The 27,110-nt window shown below is 39.5% G+C and overlaps 1 protein-coding gene across 4 annotated transcripts in view; it reads right to left on the bottom strand.

Annotated features, from left to right (window-relative positions):
• The window catches only part of LOC140340209 (receptor-type tyrosine-protein phosphatase H-like), a 362,696-nt gene extending 335,891 nt beyond the window's left edge, over window positions 1-26,805 (bottom strand). For all 4 annotated transcript variants that reach the window (XR_011922623.1, XM_072425256.1, XM_072425257.1 and 1 more), the window contains exon 1: window positions 26,562-26,805. Coding sequence is in view for 3 of the 4 variants with exons in the window: in XM_072425256.1 (XP_072281357.1) it covers window positions 26,562-26,639 (78 nt within the window). In the remaining variant the exon portion in view is untranslated. The remainder of the gene's footprint in view (window positions 1-26,561) is intronic.
• Between the last annotated feature and the right edge of the window lie 305 nt (window positions 26,806-27,110).

Raw genomic sequence — 27,110 nt, 5'->3', positions numbered from 1 at the left:
TTCTTTGTATTGTAAATTAGTGGACATATCAGGCCCAGACTGGGACATCTTTATGTCTCAAATTCACTCTATCAATCCTCACAAGAGGATGAATATAAATACATCTCCCTTATCCAAAAATTCAAATACATCTTAGAAAGAAAATCCACCTTGCATTTGCACAATAGATTATTTTGAAATATATATTCTGGAAGTCTGTAATCCTTTAGGATTAAGAATTCAATAATTCCCCAATATTAAACATCCTGAAACCATTCGCTCTAGAGACAAGACAAGTGGACAAGTGGGCATTTACACTTCATTGAGCCTACAAATGGGAATCTAGTAGAAACAATAGGCAACACCCATCTCAAACACTCTCTAATCCACCCCCGCCCCCCCAATCCTTCCCTAAAACCAACCAACAACCCCAACCATCATTCAAACCACCAGTCCCCCACCAGATCACCACAGACTTCACCCATCCCTCTCACACATCAGTCAACACTCATATCCCCAATGTCCATCAAGCCAAAAAAAGACCACAAGGAGAGAGAAGCCCCCACATCCCAAAAGAACACCAAAAGTATACCATCTATCACGTTAGCTATCCCCGTATCACCCATTTCCCACCAACACTCTCACACAACCTCTCCCCTCACTTTCCCAGACTTCACTCTAGATCCCCTTGAATCAATTGCCAGAACATTACCAATTGACAGCCCCCTATCTGAAATGTCCATTCATGACCCACCCACCCTGACCCCTGAACACATGCCACTTCCCAGCCCTTTTCCTTGGATTTAGCCTCACGAGGAGCCATTCCCAAAACCAACAAGACTTTTTTATCCCTACCAGCCCCCCCACTACCATCACCCACCCCGATAGAGGGCCTAATAGACAAATTTGTGATGAAGATGTCCCTGGAGGACAAAATTTAGAGGTTATAAACTTATCCTCTTACACCTTAACCACACAAGAAACCCAACTTCTAAAAACTGGGTCTATCATTTTGCCCAATGTCTGAAATAGATAATTTTGAAACAATTAAAGATATAAATATGTTAGCGTGAAATTTAAGTCTAAAAGTAATGTTTGACAAAAGTGACAAATTGTCACAATTCAAATTACCTCCCGAATATGCTGATTTTATTATTGCAGATTTTCAGTATTTGAAATCTCTCCATCAGCTGTTAGCTGAAAATGAAACACCTGGAGAACAAGATCCGCCTGAGTTTAATTTTTCAGCACAATATGGTACAACCAAATCTATCCTACTAAGGAAACCTAATTCAAAATTTTTTCCACTGTTTTCTCATTTTGAAACTTTTGGTATTCTAATAACAACTGAGATTAAGAATCTACCTAAACCCAATAGGTCAGGTAGAACTAACCTCAGCTCTCAACAACATCAAGCCCTTAGTAACCTTCAGAAAAGCCAGAACATTGTTATTAAGTCGGCAGATAAGGGTGGAATATAGTAATAATGGATAATATGCAATATGAGACCTTGTATTAGAATATTTTAAAGAATAAAGATTGGTATGAAGACATTTCCGATTCAGTCATATCCACTTACTATACAGAATTTCATCATATAAATAATGAGGCTCACCATCTTGGTATATTTGACTCTAAAATAAAAGAGTATTTGAACATACAACACCCACAGATACCAACTTTCTATGCTTTACCCAAGATCCACAAAAACATAAAAATCTGCCATCTTTTCTCAAAGATACCTTATAACTCCTAGGGTTTACCACCAATTTAAAAGTCCCTCCGAAATCTATATTAGTGACTACTGATGTGGAAGCCCTTGATTCCAGCACTCCCCATCAATTAGGTATTCAGGTCATATACAGACAGCTTGCCAGGTTTTACCCCAACAATACAGCCTTTAACAAATTTATCATTCAACTTCTCGAGTATATACTCCCTAAAAACATTTTAATGTACAATAACAAATAATATTTTACAAAGGTGTAGCGATGGGGACAACTTGTGCCCAATCTTCCTGGCTGATTGGTTCCATCCTTTTAGGAATTCCAAACTACAACAATATCGTTGATGTATTCTTAATTGGAAAAGATACATTGACATAATTGTCATGTTCAGGTCAGAGTCCAAAGTAGCCCTTGAGAATTTTTTTCGAGAGCTACAAAAAAATGTGTACAATTTAAAATTCACTATGGCCTCCAGCTTTTATAAAGTCCCCTTTCTTGATACATTTATAAGAATCACACCAGAAGGGATTATTTATACCACTTAATACAGTAAAGAAACAGTAGGGAATACTATTCTCCATGCTGAGAGTGCTCACCCTTTGCCTCCAAAGAATAGTATTCCCTTTAGTCAGTATGTGAGATTGAAAAGAAATTGTACTCAGACATCAGGCTTTGAACTAGAAGCGAAAGCCCTTAGAGATAGACTTCTGTCTCGGGGATACAGTAAAGTTTTGCGAAAAGCATACAATAAAGCTAAATCCTATGAAAGATCCAATCTCCTTACATCAAAACCAGGACAAACCCTGGACAATATCACAAGAGTGATTACCACTTTCACAAGACAACATCAATCTGGTAAAAAACATTTTATTAAAAATTTGTTACATTCTACAAGATCAAACCACAAGCAAATTTGTATCTACCCACCCTGCTATATCATACAAAAAGTCACAATCTTTAAAAGATACTCTAACATCAAGCCACTACTGGACTTCACAACAAATTCAAAAACCTCTATCTTTGACAGGCACATTCAAATGTGGATACTGCCCACAATGTGCCTGGGTAAATGAAAATCAGGTGACTATATTACCCAACAAATCCATTCATAAACCTAGGTACAGAATAGACTGCTCAACTATTGGAGTAATCTGCTTAATTAATTGTAAATGTGGTAGCAACTACATAGGGTTGTAGTTCCACATATCAACCCTATGGGAGAGAAGGGCACCCATTTGGATTCACACCCACATGGGTGCTTTGGAGGGGGGCTAACCATGCCCCCCCCCCCCCGTTTAGGCCAAAAGAGTTTACCCTCTCCTGTCCTGACCTAGAACCTGTCAATCCCCAGGCATTTGCCACGACAAGTGAGGGTGATACCATGGATTTTTCTTGATATATATCATTTATATAAACTCTTTCATAAGGATTGCCAACAAAAATAATTTATTCAACCCCTCACCACGCTCTTACAATTACAATATGAGGTATACACGTTTAAGAAGAATACTCTAGGTAATGTGCTGACACATACCAACCTTGCCAAATAAACTGTGCATATATATCTATACTATTCCATATGCACAAAATCAATAATGGCTTATGATCTGTAATACATTGCAACAAGAAATGTTATTATGTGTAATCAATATATCAATACCTGTGAGAACATATGTGATTCTCTGTGTTAATGGGTGACAGTTGCCTCAGATCAACTCCCATAGTAAAAATCTCTAAAATCAATTAGATACATTTCATTAATAAAATTAATCCCATTGCCTTATAATGACATCCCTTATATTCATTATTATTATTTTTACTTATTATATTATATATATGTATTTATATATGTATGGATTTATACATGTGCATGTATGTGTGTGTATATATATGCCGGAATACCTTTAACTATGTGTCTCTATTTAATACATTGGAAATTGGGAGATGAAAATCACCACCCCCACCTTCATAATAACATCAATTATTATTTTTTTGATTCAGCAAAGCAAAAGTGTTAAAGGTGAACATGTGATTATGGCCATATGACCCAATAAGCTAGTATATGAGCCTTTCTTTAAAGTAACTCTTATTATGACAATTTTTTACACATCTAAACTGAGACATCAGCACATCATGTGTGCATCTACCCTCTATAATTAAATACAAACATAGCATTAATGATCAATTGGATCACAGCAAACAATGTAAGTCTCTGGATATTCACAGCAACTTATTACTACATATGTCTTTCTAGCTACCCAATCATACATTGTTATAATCACTATACCTTTATGGATACCCTAACATTTTAATAAGGTTAAAAACCTCCTAACCTCTGATTGCTTATTACCTGGATACCAATTATCCTAATGGATTTCTCCATTTAAGGTTAGTTATATCACACTCCTTACTTATTAGTAGTTTTACAGCACCATCTAGTGGATCTTTTTAGATATAGCTCCTTATATATTGTAGGCAACCAGCAGAAAAGGTACTAGAGAGTAGAGATATTTGCACAGGATTCCTATCCTGTGGGAAGTAGCAGGTGGAAGACTCTCACCTGAGAGATAATTGATGAGGAAGCACTGAGGGTGGAGATATAACATAGAGCCAGGAGCTCAGTGAGTGGATGTGATGTGCTGGGGACACAGGCAGGTGGCCTGTGTGAGTGACTGTGCTGGAGACACAGGCAGGTGGCCTGTGTGAGTGACTGTCCTGGAGACACAGGCAGGTGGCCTGTGTGAGTGACTGTGCTGGAGACACAGGCAGGTGGCCTGTGTGAGTGACTGTGCTGGAGACACAGACAGATCTGGAGAGATAGACAGGTGCTTTGTGTGAGGAAGAGGAAAAGACCCTAACGGAGAGGGCTTGAGAGCACGCAGCTCCACAGTGTTCCACAGAAAGAGAGAGAGAGACAAGACTCTAGAGAAAGAGGAAGAGGGACAAGACTCTACAAACAAGGTGACTCTGCATATTTGAAAATGAAATGTTATAGACATGGGACAGCTGAAGATAAGTGCTTGTGTGTTTGATGTTTAACCGGCTGACGTTAAGCCTTCCTCTTGGGACAATTTTGTTGTTGTTTTATTGAAAAAAAAAAACATTATATGGCATCCAGTCCTGCTAGTTGCCTACCATTTGTCAAGCTAATTCCCACTATATATATATATATATATATATATATATATATATATATAATTTGGATTTTAGATTGGTTTGCTTATAATATCCTGTAGTACTACCTGAACCCTAAATTCATATAACATCTGATTAATTAGTAGGTACCGCAATACTTTCTCTAAACTTCTTATATTAAGAATCAAATAGTTTTTTAGAACGTATATAGCTGCTCTAAACAAACCATCTGAGCAGTGGTTGTCTCATATACCACAGCAAGTCCTGATGGTAAGCAACCCCATATACACACTTCAAATACCAATATAACTATATAAAAAAATTTTTGAACAATATCTATCTTATCTGATTTGTATTTTCAGAGAATATATTTATTTGAACCTTTAGGGATGCTCTGACCCAACTGTTAATCTGTTAGCTTTACTTAAAATGTAAGTAAATGCTCTCCAATCATTATTGAAGTCTCAAAATGTTTTGTTATTCTCTGTATCAACATCTCTTAACCACCTGGGCGTTACACTGAGGTCTAGATTTCTGTTCCAAAAGCGTTACAGGTTTTAATGAATTTTTTTTTTTTAAATTGTAGACCTTGTAACTTACAGAAATATGTCCGAACAGGGTTCAAGTAGATATCATGAATATAAAAAATGTTTGAAACACACAATCATGTAAAAAAAAAAATACTTTTAATAAAATTAAAATACACAAAAATCAGCTTAAACAAGAATACATAAATAAATTAAAAATACTGAAAATGCGGTAATTCGGCATACTGTATAAAAATATATTTTTCTAAAACACCTCCCTAGTGTCCAACGCGGGACCAGGTAAGTGATCCATAAACCCGAACTTTTCTTACTGTATTTACATACAGTGAGAAAAGTTCGGGCTTATCGAAAATAGTAACTTTTTTTAGCCCGTACCAAGGTCGGGCTTATCAGTCAGGTGGTTAAACTTATTTCCTATGGAAATATACTTTGCTCTGTTTTTGTGCATCACAGTCTTGAAACATTCCCATTTCTGTGTTTTTGAGGACAAATTTCCTTCCCAGTCCAAGTAATGGAGAGCTGTCCTAAAATTTATTTTTTTTAACTGTCCAGTTTTTGCTTCCTGTTTACAATTTACGTTACATGAAATTGTATTATGGTCACTGTTACACAGATTTTCATGTGTTTTAGATGTACATGTGTTAAAACTTCTGCATTGTTTGAAAAACTTGGTCCAGCTGAGCATCATTTCTAGTTGGGGTTTCTATAAACTGCATCATGAAATTATCTTGTATTTCTGCCCTTTTGCTGTGCCAACAAATTCATTATATCAGTCAATGTCAGTCAGTTAAAATCACCCATAACTACCACTGTCTCAGCCTGTGCTGCTTTTTTTGTCTAAGTGTTTGATTTTCTATCTCTTCTTTAGCACAGGGGGTCTATAGCAGACCCTGATAATTAACTGTGCATTTTGCATCCTCATACACAACTTCACCAATAATGTCCCAGCATCATCACATGCTCCATCAAAAATTTACTTTCAGATCACCTTTCCACGTACAGACAGACACCACAATCTTTTTTTTACTCTGTCTTTGCGTCATGTAAATAACAAAGCCAGAATTCAGCAATATCAACTTAAAAAAAAATTTAAGTCATTTATTAGGGCTTTCAACTACCTTCCTTTTTACGCAAGGACTTAGGATATGCGTTTAGCTGTCTAAGCTCCCTCTGCCTTTCCTGTGTTGCGCATGGCACAAGCAATATTCCAGAGAATATAACCTTGGAGGTGCTTTCCTTTAACTTGAAACCTAGTTCTTTAAACTGATTTTTAAGGATCCCCCATCTTCCATCTATCCTGTCAATGGGTCCAACATGGCCACACTCAGGGTGGAATTGCCGTGGGAGTTTCAGTTCCTACCTGGTTCCCACGTTTCAGCGGCGTCCTCCAGCATTGCCCGTGGCATCCTCCAGCGATGCCCGGCATCTGTGTCCCTGGCGTGTGAATGTTGGGGACGCAAGGCCTGGGGGAAGCAGATGCTAACCAGGCATCTGCTTGCGAGCCTTACACTGGAGGGTGGGACTGTTGGGCAGGTAGGCGGGACTGGGTGGGAAATTTAGGATTTGGGTATTTTTAAATGTACCGCTTTTACATTTAAAAATACTCTTTATTCATACCATTAGGGAGTAGTGTTGATGTTCGAATTCGGGTTGTCCCTATATTCGACCCAAATATGGCTGTTTGAATTCGGGTAGACCCGACCCGAAAAACACAGGATTCGACAGCAAAAATTCAGGAGGAAAAAAAAAAAATTTTTTTTCTTAAATTATTTATTTTGTATGTGTTTTTTATTTTAAACTTGTTGTTTTTTTATTTTTTACAGGTTATCCGACAATGACATTATGAATCATAATGTCATTGTGGGATTCCTGTGTAAGCCGTGTACCGGGGGCTTTCTAGGATACAGCGAAGTCACAAACAGAGAACACAACACGGACGCCAGCTCATATAAAAAAGAACGTACTTTACTGCATAATATCACAATAAACAAAATTCCAAACAATAACACAAAGAAAATACATTACATACACTTATCCCAGAGGACAGTACAGTGCCCTTTTTCAAAATTGGTTATTATGACCTGCCACACACATCGACCCTAACTTACTAACTACTGCAGGTCTAATCTCAGTCTCTGGTATTTCAGGCGCCAATCCTATAATGCGGTGCGTGCACGATTTTACTGACCCGGGTCTTGTTCTGGATCCAATGATGTCTTTAAACTCAATAACAGCAACAAGTCTCTTCAACAAACATGAGGTCCTGCAAGACAGACAGCGCTCTGTTCCTCAGCTCCTTTCAGCTTTTCTGGAAAACAATCCTTTTCCTCTGGACAGGATCTGCCTTGGATAGTGGTCAGCCTCACTCAGCCACAGCTCCTGAGACTCTAGGAACACGCTGACCCTTGGATGCGAGCGGATTCTCTTTCACACACAGTCCTTGCAAGATGTCTGCTCTCCTGCTTCCTGCTTCCTGTCTTTTTCAGAACAAGCACACCCCCTATCAATATACAAATACTGGCCACTTGTTTAGCTGTGCTCAGAAACAGCGGCATCTTGTGGCTAAAATGCAGAACGACAGTAGTCTTTTATTTTATTACAAACATTGAACACATGTGCTGTTTTCTCAATCTCACACGTGGACTGTGGGAACTTTGCGGTCACAGCTAATTGAAAGCAGGTGCCTTCAATTAGCTTTAACCGCAGTCAATACGAGGGCAATAGAGGTTGAATGGAGATACTATCTCAATTATTACCTCTACTGCTCTATGATTGGCTGAGAAATAGGAAACCCTGATGACAGCTCAAGCATCATTAGGGTTTCCCTTTCCTCAGCCAATCAGGGAGCAGAGCAATCAGCGGAGCTTCACTATGCTGACAGCTCTGCTCCACTAATCGTTTCTGCAGCCCTAGAGGAGCTGTGACATGTATTCTGTATGTGTAATACATGTCACAGCTCCTCTAGCGCTGCAGGAGCGATCAAGAGAGCAGAGCTGTCATCATAGTAAAGTTCTGCTGATTGCTCTGCTCCCTGATTGGCGGAGGAAAGGGAAACCCTGATGATGCTTGAGCTGTCATCAGGGTTTCCTATTTCTCAGCCAATCACAGAACAGTAGAGGTAATGAATGGAGATAGTATTGAAAAAAAAATATAGTATAGAAAAAAAAAAAAAAAGTTAAATTACACAAACACACACATTAATAAAATAATTTTAAATTAAGCCTTGTCCTATTTTTTACTTATATTTTAACCCTTTCAGGTAATGAGTAAGGGGATTTATGTACCCCTGTACTCATTCCCCAGGGTGGAGCGGTGGAGATCTGGGAGTCTCCTTATTAAAGGGGGCTTCCAGATTCCAAAGTCCTGATAAAAATGTTTATAAAAGCCCCCATTGCTTTCAATGGAAGCTTTCATAAAAGTTTAAAAACGCTTGAAAAAGCCTTCATTGAGTTCAATAGAAGCGTAATCCCATGTTTATCCAGCGTTTTCATTTTTTAAATGTTGAAAGCAATGTTTAAGATAACGCTCAAAAACGTGCCTGAAGGAAACGTCCTGGTGTAGATTAGCCCATGGGAATGCAGTCCGTGTAGACTAAAGCTGCATGCACACGTCCAATAATTATCATTAGAAACGACTGATGAACAACCGATTGGCCAAAAAAAAGTGACCAAGGACGCCGACAAACGAGGATTGTCGTTGTAAATGAACGACCGCCACAGTGGATCTGATTGGCCGACGATCTTTCACTATCTATCGTGTGTACAGTATCGTGTCGTTCAGTGATTGTGCATGTTTCTGTGGTACACTTTCTCTTTTACATGTCCCTCCCTGCATCGTTCAAACGATTGTATCTAGTGTGTGGACACTGTTGGTGGATTATATATGAACGATCATATTGTTACAGCATGTACAGAATTGTGCACAATATGATTGTTCACGTATAATCGATTGTGCATAATCATTGATCGGTCGTAATCGTTCATTTTCTAACAATAATTATCGGAAGTGTGTACCTAGCTTTAGCCTAAAATTGATTTGACAGGTGCTCTTTAATCTTCATGTGAAGTACAGGGGTATGCAATAGTGTGGTGGGAATGTTTTTATGCTGGTTTTAATTGTTGATAAAATATTTTTTATACATTTTGTTTGAAATAAAATCTGTAAAAGTGAATTAGTATGATCACTACTGCCTTTAACCCCCCTAGCGGTATTCCCGAGTGTGACTCGGGGTGGGAAAAATTGCAAAAAGCGGTAACCTCGAGTCACACTCGGGGTAACTTTGGGGGTCCCTCTTACTTTAGCCCCGCGCTCCAGCAGCGATCGCACGATCCCGCTGTGATGGCGGGGCGCTTCTCCGTCGGGGGGCGTGGCTGGGTGGGAAATTTATTTTAAATACCGCCCGGGTCCCCACCACCCCCGCTGCACGCATCTGCAGTTAGATGCAATGCACCATGCAGGATTTCTGCTTGGTGCATGGCATCTAACTGCAGATGCGATCACCATTAGTAAATCCAGGGGGTGATACCAGCGGAGATTTCTACTGCCTGCTCTCCTGCTCGCATCACCCAGAAGCTGATCTCCGGGTGATGCGGTGGGGATGTCCCCGCCCTGCTGACACAAAAAATGCAAGTGCGCTGTGTTGTATGCAGCACTTTGCTTCAGTGGTGACACTTGTAATATGCAGCACAGTATACAAACTATATTCTGCAGTATAAACTCTGTCTGTCTCTCAGTACAAGTGTGACCCTGCCTCTGGCTGCGTGTATGTAACACACTGACTGACTATTTATCTATCTATCTATCTAGCTTTCTATCTATCTAGCTATCTATCTAGCTAACAGTGAAACACTCTGCCTATCTGAGTACAGTAGATTTCAGGACTGCACCAATGCAGTACAATCCAACAATCTATCTGACTAATAGTGTGAGTGTGACACAGTCTAACAAAGTAAAGCACTTTTTTCACTTTGACAAAGCAAGCCAAGCAGCACAGAAAGGTTGTGATGCTATCAGCAAATCTCTGTCAGGAGTAGTAAATGCATGCACACCCTGGCCTTATAGGCCAATGGCTGCCTGTGTGGCATGCAGTGACAGACAGCCAATCGGCTGCCTGCCACAACAAACATGGAGGGCCCTTTGCATCATGGGGGAGGTCTCTGGGCATTGTGGGAGGGTCAAATTTGGAGATTCGAATTCAGCAAAAATTCGGGTCCACCCGAATTCGAACAATCGTATTCGGAGGATGACCCGAATTCGAACAACAACACTAATTATGACCCCAAAATTTTAAAAGTTGTTAATGGTGGGAAAATAAAATTTGGTGTATTGGCTAGCTATGAAGTCCCCTGTGTACCTTGAAAATTTCAGGTCGGTACAAAATACTGTTTTGGAGGCTGGTACTGGGAGAGATGTAAGGCTGCAGTTTATGACATGCAGCATTCATATACAAACACAGCTGTGAAACTTTCCTGAAGATTACATCATTGTACACCCCTCCTAGTACACGCTCCCTGGTAGAATTTTTTCACGGGTAGATTTTTTCGTTAGGACACTTGCGCCAGTGTCCCAACGAAAAAATCCACCTGTGAAAAAAATCCTCCTGTGAATCGTCTGCCTGAACCTCCTCCTCCAGGGCCACTTTGCCATGGAGACCCAGCACCTCCCATCCACCTGCATCTGTTCCCCGCCAGCAACAACCTGCAGTTTGCTTTTTTGGTGAACAAGTCAGATGTTGGCACGCAGTCTTGCAGTTGCGATGCCTTAGCTCCCTGAGCCAGACGGGGGAAACCATTCTAAGTGCCCTGTGGGCACAGGAGAACATAAGCCTGACTCGGCATGGACTCCAGCCAGGCAAGGTTGTGTGTGACTACGGGGCCAATCTGCTGGCAGCCCTGCGTTCTGGGAAACTCACACATGTACCTTGCCTGGCCCATGTCATGAACCTCAATGCTTCCTTGCAAAGTACCCAGGCCTCCAGCCGCTGTTGCTGAAGGCCAGAAAGTTGTCGTACACAGCCAGTGCCAGATTAGTTGATTTACAGCAAAACCTCAATTTGCCGGTGCACCAGTTAATTTGTGATGTGGCCACTCATTGGAATTCCACCTTTTACATGCTGCAGCGGCGCACTGAACAACAGAATGCGGTGGTGGATTACGTGGCAGAGTCTGCTCGCTTGAGACACCTACCTACATTACATTACTTCAGCCCTGTGAAGTGGCTGCAGATTGAGGACTTGTGAACAGATGATGATGGAGTTCGAACAGGACACAGAGCGTACACTGCAGGAAGAGATGACGTTTACAACATCATCTTGGACTACTACTAGGCATAGTGTACCGCAAATCCAGGAAGAGAAGGACAGGAATCCAGGAAGAGGAGATGCAGGCATGGGAGAAGTAGAGGAAGAGGCAGAGGAGGATTTGGAGGGTACATTGCAATCATCCACCCAAACACAAGGCGGTATGTTCCTTGGATGGCAAGACCAGGCAGAGGAGGAGGAGGACGACCCTGTGCTGCTGTTTGACCCACAGGAGTGTGGGTCCAGAATTCCCCCCCTGTGGGAACTTTGAGCCATATTACAGTCTTCATGCAGGAGTGCATGATCCGTGATCCAAAGATCCGTGCATACAGCACCTAAAAAACAAACACTTACAACTATTGGATTGCTACATTACTGGATCCACATTACAATCCTGAGAGTACTTAAAATGCAGCACTACCAAGACGTGCTTGTAAGGGACTTGTGCCCAGCCTTTCCGTATACCAGCAGCAGAAGCAGTTACACCAGCCATGGCAGCCAAACAACTACCTTAAGCAGCATGGGTGGCAGCAGCAGGAGAGGTAATCTAAGCCAAACTATGCAGGCTTTTTTTGAGTGGAGGAAAGCGACTAGTCATGCAGCAGTTGTCAATGACAGTCGGCAGCGCTACTCAGTCATGGTGCAGGAATACCTGAGCTCTGCAACCTGCAAAGCCAGGACCCACTGCGCTACTGGGCATCCAAGCTTGAGCAGTGGCCGGAGCTGGCAGAACATGCCATTCAGATCCTTGCCTGCCCAGCCGCAGGTGTGTTATCTGAAAGAATCTTCATTGCAGCTGGGGGCGTAGTGACAAGCGCATTCGCCTCTCCACAGAAAATGTCGACCGACTCACTTTTATTAAAATGAATAGGGCTTGGATAGGCAATGGCTTCAACACCCCTCTGCAGAGTGCACTGATTAGTCAGTAACTGCTGCACAGCCTGCTGACACCTTGGCGGAAAGAGCACTTTCACAGCCTTCTGGATCTCCTTCTCCTCCTCCCCTTCATGACCCTCTACCTCTACTCTGTCTCTGAGGCCTATAACTTGCAATGGAGCTCGGGTCCCTCTGCCTCAATCTACTGTCAGGCCTACATCAATTTAACAGAGCTGTGTAACTGGCTAATTTTTGTATGGAGGACCTCCCTCGGGGCCCTTTGCCTCTATCTACTTTGAGGCCTATATAACTTGTAACTGAGTTGTATAACTGGCTCATTTTTGGACCAGAGGAACCTCCTCAGGACCCTTTGCCTCTATCCCTTTGAATCCCTTTGACCCTTTGAATCTACTTTGAGGCCTATATCACTTGTAACGGAGCTGTGTAACCCGCTAAGTTTTGGACCAGAGGAACCCCTCGGGGCCCTCTACCTCTATCTACTGTGAGGCCTATATAACTTGTAACAGAGCTGTGTAAGCCTGTGTTTAAGCTTGTAATGGAGCAGTGAAACCTGGTGGCTAATTTATGGACCAGAGGAACCCCCTCGGAGACCTCTCTGCCTCTACTCGGAGGCCTATATAAAATCTGGCATGTTCCCTTGACCGCCCCATAAAATGGCCTTGCCAGCAACATAAAAAAGCCTTCCTGATTTTTTCTTGCTTTGTACAGTGTTGTGCAGAGCTGTGGGAGTCTTGACATGTCTTTTTAAATGTATTTGTAGGCTGTAGAAGCTCTACACAGTCCCGAAAAATAACCAGAATTTTTCCCACATTGACTTTAATTGTGTTCGAATTCAACATTCAATCACCCGAACAATATCAGCCTGTTCGAGCGAATAGCTGTCGAATCGAATAGTGAGATATTCGACCAACACTAATAAATGCCATGGAAAAACTATTACATAAAAGATTTTGGCCAAAACATGGATATTTTTTCAAATGCATTTTTTAATACGACAGTAGAGAAACTCGCTTTCAATGTCAGTGGGAACAGTGTTGTTGGTCTCCCTTTTTTGCCAGTGCATCGAAGTCTGGAGTGATCTTTGTTGTGGCAATTCTCAGGACAGATCCGAGGTGTTGATCAGTTAACCTGGATCTGTGACGAGCTTTGTTGAAGTTCATGGCGATGAACGTCTGCTCACACACGTAGGTTGAGCCAAAGAATGCCAGCATCTTCTGTGCCGTCCTCCGGATGTTTGGAAATGTGGCCTCGTCAAGTGAAGCATAAAAGTCATTCAGTGTAAGAGAGTTGAACTTCTCCTTTAAGACTGAGTAAGACTGAAGATCAATCAGTTCCAACTGCAGCTCCTGTGGTGCTGTTTCAGGGTCTTGTGACAGGGGACAGGACACCAGCTAAAGTGACTTGTCAATTTTTTCAAAATCAGAGAACCGACGACAGAATTCTCCATGCAGGTTGTCCAGTGATTTGCTGTATTTCTTCACATTTCCGTTGGCCTCTGGAGAAAAAAAGTCAGCTTGGATCTTTGAGGTCCCACATTTGTTGAAACCCTTTGCCCAAACTCAACCACCGGACAAGAGAGTGGTAAAGTAAGACCCGCATCGGTTTCCTCCAGGAACGTAATAACTGATGGTGCTGAAGTCCCCTTGCTCGTATAAAGTTCACAAGTTTTACCACTGGATTCATAAAATGATTAGGGTGTAATACAGACTTACACGGGGCTTCCTGATGGATAATGCAGTGAAGGAAAATATTATGCTGGTCAGGGTTTTCCTCTTTCACTTTATGCTGGATTCTTTTGGATTCTCTCAATGGCAGCAGACACCTTGTCATACAGGTCCTCTCCCAGTGATTTTCCTTTCAGGGACTCCATGGTCAAAAACTCCTCTGTTATCTCAAAACTGTTGTTAATCCCTCGGATTATAATAAGGAGCTGAGCAGTGTCTTTTATGTTGTTACTTTGATCCAGTGCCAATGAATAAGACTTAAAAGATTCCTCCTTTTCTTTAACTCGCTGGCTATATTTTTGTCAATCAGTTCCACAGGGCAAGTCACTGTCCTGCGTGATAAACCTATTTTTTAATTCTTGCCTTTGATCTTTGGACCCAACAGTATTTTGTTGTCCTCTCCTTATTAAACACTCTGCACTCACTGTCCAGTTTTGTTTTCTTTGGTCTGCTCATTCTTACAAAAGGGCTCAGAAGAAGAAGTGCAGTAGAGCAGTGGTCGCCAAGTATCCAAGTGGTCACCGGGTATCACTTATCAAGACGTCATGATGACATAACCCTGCCCACTCTCCCATCACAGATCTGAGCCTGGGTGGGTTGTCCCGCCCACTTCCCCGAGCCTGGGATTTCTACAGGGGACATGGTCAGCGGCTCTGGCCAGTGTGCCCCCCCAGCGGGGTCCTTCTTCTGACCCCGCTAACAGGCCGTATAAGGCCCAGGAGCCATAGTTTGCCATTGCCTGGTCAAAACCATTACAGCAGTCTTCAATTTTCTTCAAATTTCAGTCTTTCAATCTTACCAAGTAAGTGAACATATGCTGAATAAACTATTATCACTAGATATTGTATCATACCTACCTATGTATCCTTTGTACTATTTTGTATAGTTTGTATCCTACCGTATTTTTCGGACCATAAGACGCACTGAAGTGCGTGAAGTGGGGGGAAAAAGTCCCTGCGTCTTATGGTCCAAATGTATCCTCCCCAGCTGCTGTCCCGTCCCCCCTGTATAGCCCCCCCTCCGCCTTTTCTCCTGTCTCCTGTTCAGCGCGGCCAGAGTGACTGTGTCTCCTGTATTACAGGGTTTATTACATGTGTTTATGACTGTGATGTTGGTTTTTAATGCACATAAAATATTTTAGGACACTATTTGTTTCAGAATCTTTTTTTTCTTCATTTCCCTTCTCTAAAAACTGGTGCGTCTTATGGTCCGAAAAATAAGTAAGTATCCTTTGTATTACTTATGGTACCACCCCATACTATAGTATATAGTGAATATAGTATTTACCAATGTCTATTTTATTTTTTATTTTTCATGGTTTTTTATTGTAATATTTCATCTAGATGTAATTTTTCCACTGCTATTAGTATTCTTCTAATTATCTCTTTTTTACTGTATGTATAACACACTCTCCAACCTCCCCTGAGGAAGCCTTTTGGCGAAACGTGTCAGTGAATTGGAGCAATATGTGTATATGTATATGTATAATATGCAATATGTGTATATGTATATTTTGAGATTAGATTGTATGAACATTCTCTGCTTGATCTTCACATTTAGTTGAGCTCTGTATAGCTTTGAAGCATTCAATATATTTTACTTTTTAAACACTACTGTTGCCTGAAAGAGCCGTTCTTTTTGTTTTTTCTCTTATACACCTGTTGGTTAATTTAGTGCTTCCCCTAGCCAGCTGATGTGTAACCCCTTTTTGCCCAGTTTGTTGTTTCCCAGCCAGTTGCCTTGTGCTGTTCTAGTGCTCCCCTCTATCTGTGGTTATCCCTGTGTCACCTGTGCCTCCTGTTGCTTTCAGGGTCTCCTGTGTTCCCTGTCTTTGCGGTGGCTCTTGTGTCATCGGTGTCTATTTCCTGGGTTCCTAGTATTTGACCCCTGGCTTGTGACCTGACTTCTCTTGCTTGCCTCCTGTCTCAACCCTGGCCTTACTTGACAATTCTTCTGCCTGGTGATTTGGTACCTTGTATCATCCTGCCCCACCTGGTGTACCCAAGGCCTGCAACCTGTCAGTAACCAGCAGCGCAACATCCTCACCACTAGAGGCTCTGAGGAAGACTTGGGTACTGCTTATACTCTGCACCTTGGCCCTTCTCAGGGCTCACACCACCTCTGTACAAGTCTTAGGGCTCCCCTAAGGGCCCTGTCTCCCCCAGCGTGACACATGGTATACATATATACATACAAGAGTCCCTGTACCCACAAAATATGATTTACTGATGGTATCATAACTAAGAGTCTCATAAGCATATATAAACATCAGTACAACAATCAATGGCAAAACTTTTTATAAGCCAGCAAGCAACACTTACTGGAATCAGGAGTATATGGCATAACATAAGTAGAGCAGGGACCACAATCATGAGATTTACATTTTTTCCTTTATTTCCCTAAAGTAGCGCTGGGACAGATTGAAGCCTGACACTGAATAATTCAAAATACTGTCAGAAAACTTGTGGCAAAATGATACACATTTAAAAAAGTGGATAATATTCCAATAATATTGTTCTTTGCACATTTGCTTTGCAGCCACCTTATACGAAAAGAGGACCCTACATACAGCTCTAAACAGCACACTAAGACTGTGAAGAAACAACCTATAATAATCAAAATCTGCACACAAAACTCTAGCAGAAATATCGTACTCAGTATCCTATGATGCAGTCCACAAAGGCTGTTTGGGATTATTGTTTCACGTAATTGTAATCAATCAAAAGCTAACAATTGCAGAAAACATATAAATACTGGAACAACCTACATTCAGTTGACACATGTCTAGGGTGTACTCTCTTCCTCAGGGTCCTACAAACATAATGCGGGATCAGCAGTACCCACAGAGTACAAGGGTCATACTATTGTAAAGGATGCAAGAGTAATTAGTATGCAACACACAGTATCCAAGGGTCAGGAGAGCAATATTCACAAATCACAGGGGTCAGGTCGGGAGTATGTAACACACAAAGTGCAAGGATCAGAAATAAAGCACAAGGTGCTTGTACAGGTGCATTTGTTTAAATTTTCTAGCCTATGATCATCTTGTGTCCTTCCCACACTTGTTGAGGTGGGAGTGACCTGATAAAAAGAAAGCTGTGATTGTTATGTCTGGACAGGTCAGGAAAACGAAAGCAGCTGATAATATTTAAAATATATTATCATGTTTGTTAGGGCACATTTTTAACAATATTGTATATTAAGAATGTTTGGCCAAAATGAGCTAGTAATGGCCATGTAACAATCAGAACAGTGTATAACTGTTAACTACAGATATAATAGAGTTGAGTGCTTACACTGACATTTTCTGGATATGCATAAAAAAATGCCAGTTTGGTTTTTCTCCCTGCCTTGCTTATCCAAATTAGAGGAAATGACTCTAGCAAGACTTGTGTGGTCTTGCTGTTTTGGATCGTTGCATGCATCCAATAAAGAGAAGGGCTAATCATGAATGAATTAAACAGCAGTGTGTTTTGTGTCTTTCTTTAACCTTTACTGGTTACTTGACAGAGGTTATTTCAGTGTCAGCAATGGTGGTGGCTGGTGCTGTGCCTTTGCACCAGCAACCTTGCTATTTTACATTTTTATTCTAATTGCCAGTCACCCTAATCATTGCCTGGACTTTGGCTTTCACTTGCCTGACCTGACCATTGACCTGAATCTTGGCCTATTTTACTTCCAGTTCTGACCCCAACTTGTGGTCTCCCTTGCCTGGCTGCTAAACACTGCCTTTTCCAAACTGAAACATCTCACTCCTTCCTCCTTAGGTAGGATGACCAAGCTTCATTTTCATGAATCCTTACACAAAAACTGTCGGCATATTTTTTCTTTCATCAAATTTGATTATATACTCTGCACAGTCTTTTACTTGTTTGTCTGTGCTGAAATACTTTATTTCCAGTTTTTATTTTTTTTCCACTTTTGTTTTTCACTGTACTTTATTTAAACATTTTGTACTTCTCTCAGAACCCAAACTTAACATATTCATATTATTTAGTTTAGATACTATGCAAAATTAGATTGGTAAAGTCCTTGAAAAGCAATGGCTTTTTACTAGCGTATTGAAAAATATTTTACTGGGCACTAATACATTTGGTGCTCATTTCTTTCCATACATACAAGAAAAAGAAGAGGAATATGGAAAAGTCTAGTTGATTCAAGATATCTAGAAAATGAAGCCATCCTTATCCAACTTAACTGTACCTATTTACTTTACAGGCATATACTCCTTTTATAATCCAGGTAAATGGTACACATTTTGCACAGTAGCCAAATCTTTCTCTCATATTCCACATTTTTTAACACAAGTATGTAGTTTAAACCTCACATTTCTCAAATACAAAATTTGAAAGATTGTTTTTAAATTACAAAAATGAATGAACATTGATCAACTGTTCTTTTTAGAAGTGGAAAATATCCCTTTGTTTGTCCTTAAACATAACTAGTCACAGGCCTCTTTGTCCTATCCTGTGGGTAGAGGGCTATGTTTCCTTGTTCACATTCTCATCATAACAAAAGAAGAAGTGCCAGAAATACTCACATAGAAATGTATTTACGAACATATTTACTCTTACACTAATGGCAAAATGGTTATCAGTTAATCAGTTATCATGTGGGGACCAAACATAACTTCAATGCCAACTCTGCCACATATAGTTACAATTCACAATAGTTATAGGAGGTTTTTTTATTGATATATACATAACATTGGTAAGATTATTCAGATATGCGTGTTGGATACATTTTGGTTTAAGGATGTATCCACCAAATTGGTATGATGCTTGATACAAATAGGATATCACCCATACATGTTACTCGTACAAGTTTCTTATATGACATGTTCACTGTCTTTGTTTATAATAATGTCATTAGTCCCATTTAGCTAACTATAGATGATTATAAATGACAGACTTAGCTAACTATAAAAGATCATGACTGACACTTCATCTAACTATATATGATCTGACTATCCTTCTTTTATGTTTTAAACTTGAGATATTTCTAAAGAACTTTGTGAATATAACTTGTAAGAGTATGGACTATTTATTGTGATATAACGACTTCTACTTTAGATGTGTAATAATGTATTTAGTTTTTTCTTTTTGCATTGATACATCTCATGTTATAACAATAATCTTGGGCTGGCACCATTCTTTAATGAATAGTCCCAGTGGGGTACTACTATTCTTTCATTTATTATACTAGAAATTTTTCTTTTCTTCAGTTGGGGAATTTCTAAGATCATCTCAACTTTTCTTTGCCACATAGCCATTAACAACTGTTTGCAAACAGAAGTCCAAGTATTTCCCATTGTATTTTCCTTGATACCACCCATTTCAGCAAAGAATTCAAGGGTTTATTGAACTATTCACCTGTGCCGTCTGTCTGTGCATGAAATTAAAGCATGTATCTGGATATTGCTTATTCTAAAGAAAGGTAACAACTTGCACATGTTTGCCATGACCCTTGACATAAACAATGTGCCCTGGAAAGTGAAGCTCTCCTTGGCAGAACCCAGTAAGTTAAACATTTTAAATACCTGACAGGCTATCGTTTTGGACAAAGTGTTTCTCAAAGATATCATCTCAGGGTACCCAGTGGCATAGTCAAGGAAGACTATAATATATTGGTGCTTTTAAGCAGACATATCAGGGGTCATACTAAGTCTTTTGCTATCTATTCATTGAAAACTTTGAATACCAGTAGGTGCACCAAAAACTTACAGGAGTGACACGAGTGCAGTCAGAGTTAGAGAAAATTGACGCACAGAACACTAGATAACTTTACTGTCCATATATATTGTCTTACCTCAGTCTTTTGCTTGGGCCAGTACAATTGATGATTGATCTTTGCTTTCTCCAACCTCAGGTGTCTCTACAAAACATCATTATGGGCCATGTCAAGCAGCATTTTTCAGTATGGTTCTGAAACCAGTAAATGCTCAACAATCTTTTTCCATGTCAGTCAAAAGCAGAGACATACTATAGTTCATCTGCCCTCGCATTTATGCAGGCGAACAAAATAGGCGAACAACAGAACTTTATGTTTGATTTGGCATTTGTCATTGTTTTTTTTTGTTTTTTCAGAACTACTTTGAACGCACCATAAAAAGGCTTTTGACTTGCATAAAAATTGGAGAATTAGGCTTCTTGCGTTTAACTTTTTTTGTTTGATTTGTTTTGTTTTTCAAGTTTGATAAGGTGTCAGTATACGATTCAACACCTCAAAGTATATAGTGTCGACTTGGTTGCCCAATTGATTTTGGTAAGGTTCATGAGGTCCTCATTTTTCAGTGTTTCTGTTGTCAGCCCTAAAACTGATGTAGTCAATATTTATGAGGTTTAGTCATTTTGATGAATGTAGATCTAAGGACATCCAGTCATACTCATAATCTTTGGGAAGGATCAAGAGGTTGGTACTTTAACCTAACCTATATAGTCACAGACGCCCTGTGGCCATTACCAACAATTCAGTGCATTCTGTCTCACTGGCTCATTGGATTCATTAATGACATGGCTAAGGAAAGCCTGGTGTTGAAAGAACATGGAAATCAGGTGTAAGGACATTTTCAGTAGGTTTAGACCTTAGCTTTGTTCGGTTGGGTAGGGAACAGAGACTGGCACAGAGTATCTTTGAAGGACTGATATTAGTCTTGGTGATCTAGTTTCAGCACGGCTCTTGCTGCTGTTTGGTTGGTACATTTGTTCAGGATGTCACTTACATGAAACTTACTTGCAAAGCTCCTGCATGTTTTGTTTTGTATATTGTGGGAAAAACACATTTTTAACCCAACAAGGCTTTGCTTATATGCATTTAAAAAAAAGGGCCCAATTTTTGTAAGTACCCCTGTCACACTTGGGGAGATGGAGCCTCTAGGTGGCCCTACAGCTTGCACAGAAGTGGTGTAAGCCCTGAGAAGGGCCCAGGTGCAGAATTAGGCAGCAACCAGGTCTTCTCCAGAGCCTCTAGTGGTGAGAATGTTGTGCTGCTGGTTGCGGTCGGGAAGAAGTCCACAGGATCTATACAGGGAAAGCACTAAATTGATCAACAGATGTGGAGGAAATGCTTAGCAGAGCTAGGGGGCTTGGCACTAGTGGAGGCATTTTGCACAAAAGCTGAGTGCTGTGTCTGAGCTAGCCAAGTGCCAGGGGTGATTAGGAGGCTATTTCCTGATTGGCTGGCAGAAACGGATAAAACTTGGAAGAGCAGGTACACCCAGGGTCAGGACTGCCTGCATGAGGAGAGAGAAGCCAGCGATTTAGCGAGGAAGAGGTAAGTGTGAAAGCCCCCTTGCAAATACAAATATGTTGCCAATGCAGCAAGAATATTGCTGCTCCCACTAACAACTTGATTCATTTCTGCTGTGAGGCCTATTTAAAAAAAAAAGAGATAAAGGGGGTTCATTTGGGATGTGGTATACCTGGTGTGGGTCTGTATCTGGGGTTTGCATTTTAGGGCTGAATTTGAGAGTTTGCATTTTGGGGAGCTTTATCTAACATCTCCATTAGGGTTTGTATTCAAGGTCTGCATTTGGAGGGGGTAAGAATGTTGGTTGCAATAGCTGAGGAACTATTGATCAAGGAACTAAGGGACTATTGATTCAGTGTTGCAGAATAACCAATAACACCACACAGGCTAAGACATGCACAGCACAAGAAGTACTCCTTTGAGTATAAACAGTGGAAGATAGATGAAGGGAACAGGAACATCACATAATTATGAATTAAGGTGAGTAAAAGTAAATTTAAGATATTTGTTTGCCAGTAGTCAGTTGGAATGGGGGTGGTGAGTGAGAGGTAGATGTGGAAGGGGCTTAAGTTTATCCAAACATCAGCTTCAACAATCTCTGGTGACATTTCTTACTCATTTTACAAGCCATTTTTAATCTGTTTGGGAAGCATCAAGCTTTTTTGTTTGCAGTCAGTGAAGGGAGCCTATTTCACATTTCCACAGATACTTAATCTGTAGAAACTTTTCCATACACATTAGTTGATTTTTTTTGTCTGGTCAGCAGCAGGTAATAGATAATGCTATACAGTGGCTGCAGAAAATTACCGGAACTTTATATTTTCAATTTTTTTTTCTCCTTCACTCAATACCTCATAATGACAAAGTGAAAACAGAATATTGGACAATTTAGTAAATTAATAAGAGATATGAAAAAACTGAATTATCACATTTACATAAGTATTCATATGTAGCGGGCAGCACAGTGGCTCAGTGGTTAGCACTCTGGCCTTTGGAGCGCTGGGTCTCAGGTTTGAATCTCAGCCAGGATGCTATCTGCATGGAGTTTGGAGGTTATCCCTGTGTCTGTGTGGGTTTCCTCCCACAATCAAAAAACATGCAGCCCCTTTGAGAAACAGCTAGTGACATGACTATAAACTTTGTACAGCGCTGCATAATATGTCTGTGATAAATAAATAATGTGCAGTAATATTATTATTCAGACATTTTGCTATAACAACAATCTTCCCATTTCTTTTGATCCCTTTTAACTGAACATGATTTGGAAAGGCACAAACTACACAGGGCCTCATGACTGACAATGCATATCAGAGCACCAAGCCATGAGGTCAGAAGGAATGCCTGCTCAGAGAAGGGGTTCTGGCTTTCAGGTACAAGCTCATATACTGATCTTCTATCCTTTTAACTTACATCGCTGCCTGGTCAATATACCAAGGTCTCAAACTCCCCTGAGGAAGCCCATGAGGGCGAAGCGCATCGGGAGAGACCATTAACAGGAAAATCACCTATATTGACCCTCACTTCGGGGTTTGGTGTACATAATAACCAACCCGATGTAATGTATCTAGATTCATAATGTACTAAAACCTTATATGTATGTATGTATGTTAAGACATTTATTTTATTGAATATAAATCAAAGATTTTAATCAATTTTATAATATTACTGCCTTAAAGAGAACTTTTCCCTTCATCCCCTCCTTATCTTTAGACGTTTAGGCTCGGCAACACTGCCTAAGTAGTCATGAATCTTATCCCTTGAAAACTGATCACATACCAAACTTTCTATTCTTTAGGATTAATACATCAGATTACCAATATTACTGACTATAACAGAGCACTATAACACAAAAATGTGTGTATGTTCCAAACATGCTCCAACAGAAATTCTTCATTGCATCACATGGTCAAAATATTAATAAACAGTAATTAAAAAAAATTCTTGACCATCTCATCCATATCAGGTCTTGAAATTATGTAAATTTAGGCTTAGATAAACAAAACATGACATATTACACTGGGTCATTATTTATCTAACAAAGACTAGGTTAAAATGCAGCTGCAGTGTGTGAATAATTTGGTACAAATGATCATCAGCAAGTGTGTCCTCCTCTAAAAAAAACAAGAGGATTTTGCAGTATTCTCTCCGAGAATACTGAACAATCTATAGTAGTTGCTATACATTTATAGCAGCTACCTATTTTATTGAGAGTGAAAATCCCAGGAAAACTCACCACAAGGTTAAAGTGTGCAATGCTTAGTGTAATAACTAAAAAAAAAAAATAAGAGCTACATCCAAGAGTTTACAGGGTTCAGCATGTTAAATGTTCACGACAGTAAATTTAGAAAAAGACTGAACAAGTATGGTTTGTTTGGAAGTATTCCCATAATAGAAGCACAGCTAAGGTTTACATCTGAACAAACCACAACATTTTTTGAGCAATGTCCTTTAGACAGACCCAACAAAAGTAGGAATGTTTGAAGAAAACCAAACACAAATACCACATTCTGTAAGGGTAAATTATGTTTAGGATGTCTTGCATTATTTTGAATACAATATTCATAAATCTTCTAAAATTAAGGTCTTATATAAATGAAAAATATATTTAAAAGAGAAAATTATTATGTTTTAATATATACATTGTTCATTAGTTTTTGCAGTGGATCACATTGAGATGAATGAGAGAAACAGCATGTATGTTTACATTAGTTTCAAGTATAATTACATTGGGGATTTTCAATAAAAACACTTTTAACTTTTATCCTTGAGTGCAGCTTTGGTACCTTTATTTTAAAGCAAGTTTTAAGAGAAAAGAGGAAGAAGTGGAAGAAGAGTAAGCCAAAGTTCCTCCTCAACTATGTGAGTGATTGAAAAAGTCAGACAAAAAACAGTTACTTCAAATTATTGCTGTTAAAGGTTTCACAAGTTATTAAAACATGGTATGTACTCCATTTTTCACAAATGGTGTCTCCATTTTGGATACATCTTTATTAAATACGGACACGTTGGTATTATTATTTTACACCTAAGGTTAGACTTTATTTTTTTTTTTACCTGTAAAGGACCAAATAATTTATCATGTCCTGATATGTAAAAAGTTAGAAATGAAAGGGAGTATACTTTCTTTTTCTCCTGACTGGTGAATATTATTGTCTCTGCTGATGAAAATTCCATTTGTTGTTGTCATTTCCGTAATATCACCACTTTTTTTTAATTCACTTTCATTTGAACAGCGTTTTATGTTTCCCCCCTTTATGCACATTTAATATATAATGCATGCTGGAGTTACATCATCAATGGCTGCCCAGTAACCATAAAAAGAGAAAAGTTACGAGATGTAGTAGAAGCATAACAAAAGATGACAGTGGTATTGGGAACAGGTACAAGCGAGGAAGAACAAGTAGTTGTCAAGTCAAGGCAAATTGAGATGAAAGTATGCTATAACCCACTCCTGTTGTGTGCTGCTTCCCCCACCTCTCCAGTGTCACTGTCTGTATCCATCTGTCATTTGCAACCCCTTTTTAATGTACAGCAATGCGTAATATGTTTAAGCTATTTAAATACTGTATAATATTCAAGAATGATGCACGGAATGGATTGTCTGGGGGCCCACAGCATTTAGTGCAATTATTTTAATTCCCCCTCTTTGGGCACCCCTGAAAAGGTGTTATGGTCACCTGTCCCTACCAGATGTCACTGACCACAACAACCACATACAAGTTGCTTCACTGGTAGGAGCATGTGTTTGAATGGGAAAATCTCCATTTTTTCATATGTAAAGGCAATCCACTATCGGGGCGCTTTTTGTAGACAGCCTCTTCATAAAAAAAAATAAAGTTTCCCCTCCCCATGTGTTCCAAAAGTGTGGAAGGAAAGTTTTACCTAACTAATGTCCACTAGCCCCACAGGAATGTGCATATATAAACAGCGCAGGTGTGTCCTGCCACACAGTTGCTGCTGTAATAGAAGGAGAACATTTGCTTCCACAGCAACAACAAGGCTAGAAGAAAAAGGTATATAGGAAGAAAAAAACATGCTTTGGCCGTTATTTTACATGCACACACAGTAAATCCACTGTAATGCCTGTCACATAACCAGAAATGCAAAGTTAATAATGTTTTATTCAACACACATCTAGTACTGTACCACAACAGACCTGTCAAGTTAACACACCTGCAGATTACATTCAAAACAAATGAAGCAGCCATAGACACCTAAGAATAGGTTTTGTGCCTTGCCCAAACTCTACCTTTAGTAAAAAGCTATGATCAATGGAGAGGTGTGTTTTTTTGTGCCTGAGATAAATATACATTTCAAGCAGCAATAAAAAAAAAAAAAAAAAAAAAAAAAAAAAAAAAATATATATATATATATATATATATATATATATATATATATATAAAATCGCACAATCCAGCAATTTACAAAGTAATTTCCTAATATGTATTCAACAGTTCACCTGTACCTTAATTAAACATATATATATATATATATATAAAATCGCACAATCCAGCAATTTACAAAGTAATTTCCTAATATGTATTCAACAGTTCACCTGTACCTTAATTAAACATGAAACTCTTCCCCACGAGACAAAAAAAAAAAAAAATTGTGGAAGGGCTACTGGTTCTCATAATCAACAAAATCACTAACAAATAAGAATGTGGTTACTATGTGCAACAGATTTTCTTTTACTTTTTTTTTTTTTTTAAAGTTTAATAATCAAAACCTTGACTTACACATAAGATGTCCATGAAAAAAGGATGAATTAAAGGCATAGAAAACTTTTCCCAATACATAGAAATAATCATATCAAAAAGCGAATACAAAAGAAAATTGGAAAAATATTATTATTCTAATTTCCTAAGACAAGTAAAAAAGACATTTACTTGACCAGATGTTAAATACTACAAGACAGACAAATTATTGTAAGTTTTCTAGGTTTTCTGCTACTATCGCTGCTGAAGAATTGTGCTGTAGCAAACAAAGAAGTTACATTTCTTACCAGTAATAGAAAGCCTGAGTTTCTTTGCTCAGAGATGATGTAGTGAAACGCCATTGGCACATAAACGAGAATAGTCATTGAAGAGCACCTGTGAGGCTTGACAAAAATCGAGCTACACCTGTTCTGTTCTGCCTCCCAAACAGCGTTTAGTCTTCCTGATCTTGTCACTCGGAATAGTTGCACAAACTAAAGATTAGACTTGTCAGCTCTTTGAACTTAACTGATAAAGGAACAGGGAAGTGAGAGGCACAAATCAATAGTAGCAGTCATCAGGTAATTCCCACCTCTCCAAGGCAGGACTTTAACCTTTTATTCTTCTGCTTTTACAGGCCACCTCCCTCACTCAGTAGGAGGTTACATCTTACTGTGTTATTAACAGTGCCAGGAGCAAATAGAGCTGATTCATAACTATTAACTTCACTTTGTTCAAACAAAATGTTCTGATAATATGTAAAATCAAGGTGAGTCTAACCCAGTACTTGTATGTTTTTTTATTTTCTAAACTAAAGCCAGCAATGATTAAATATATTAAATACACCTGCCTGTTTT

This window comes from Pyxicephalus adspersus, chromosome 11 (assembly GCF_032062135.1).
Source record: "Pyxicephalus adspersus chromosome 11, UCB_Pads_2.0, whole genome shotgun sequence".
NCBI classification, from domain to species: Eukaryota; Metazoa; Chordata; class Amphibia; order Anura; family Pyxicephalidae; genus Pyxicephalus; species Pyxicephalus adspersus.
This window is presented reverse-complemented; position numbering and strand designations above follow the sequence as displayed.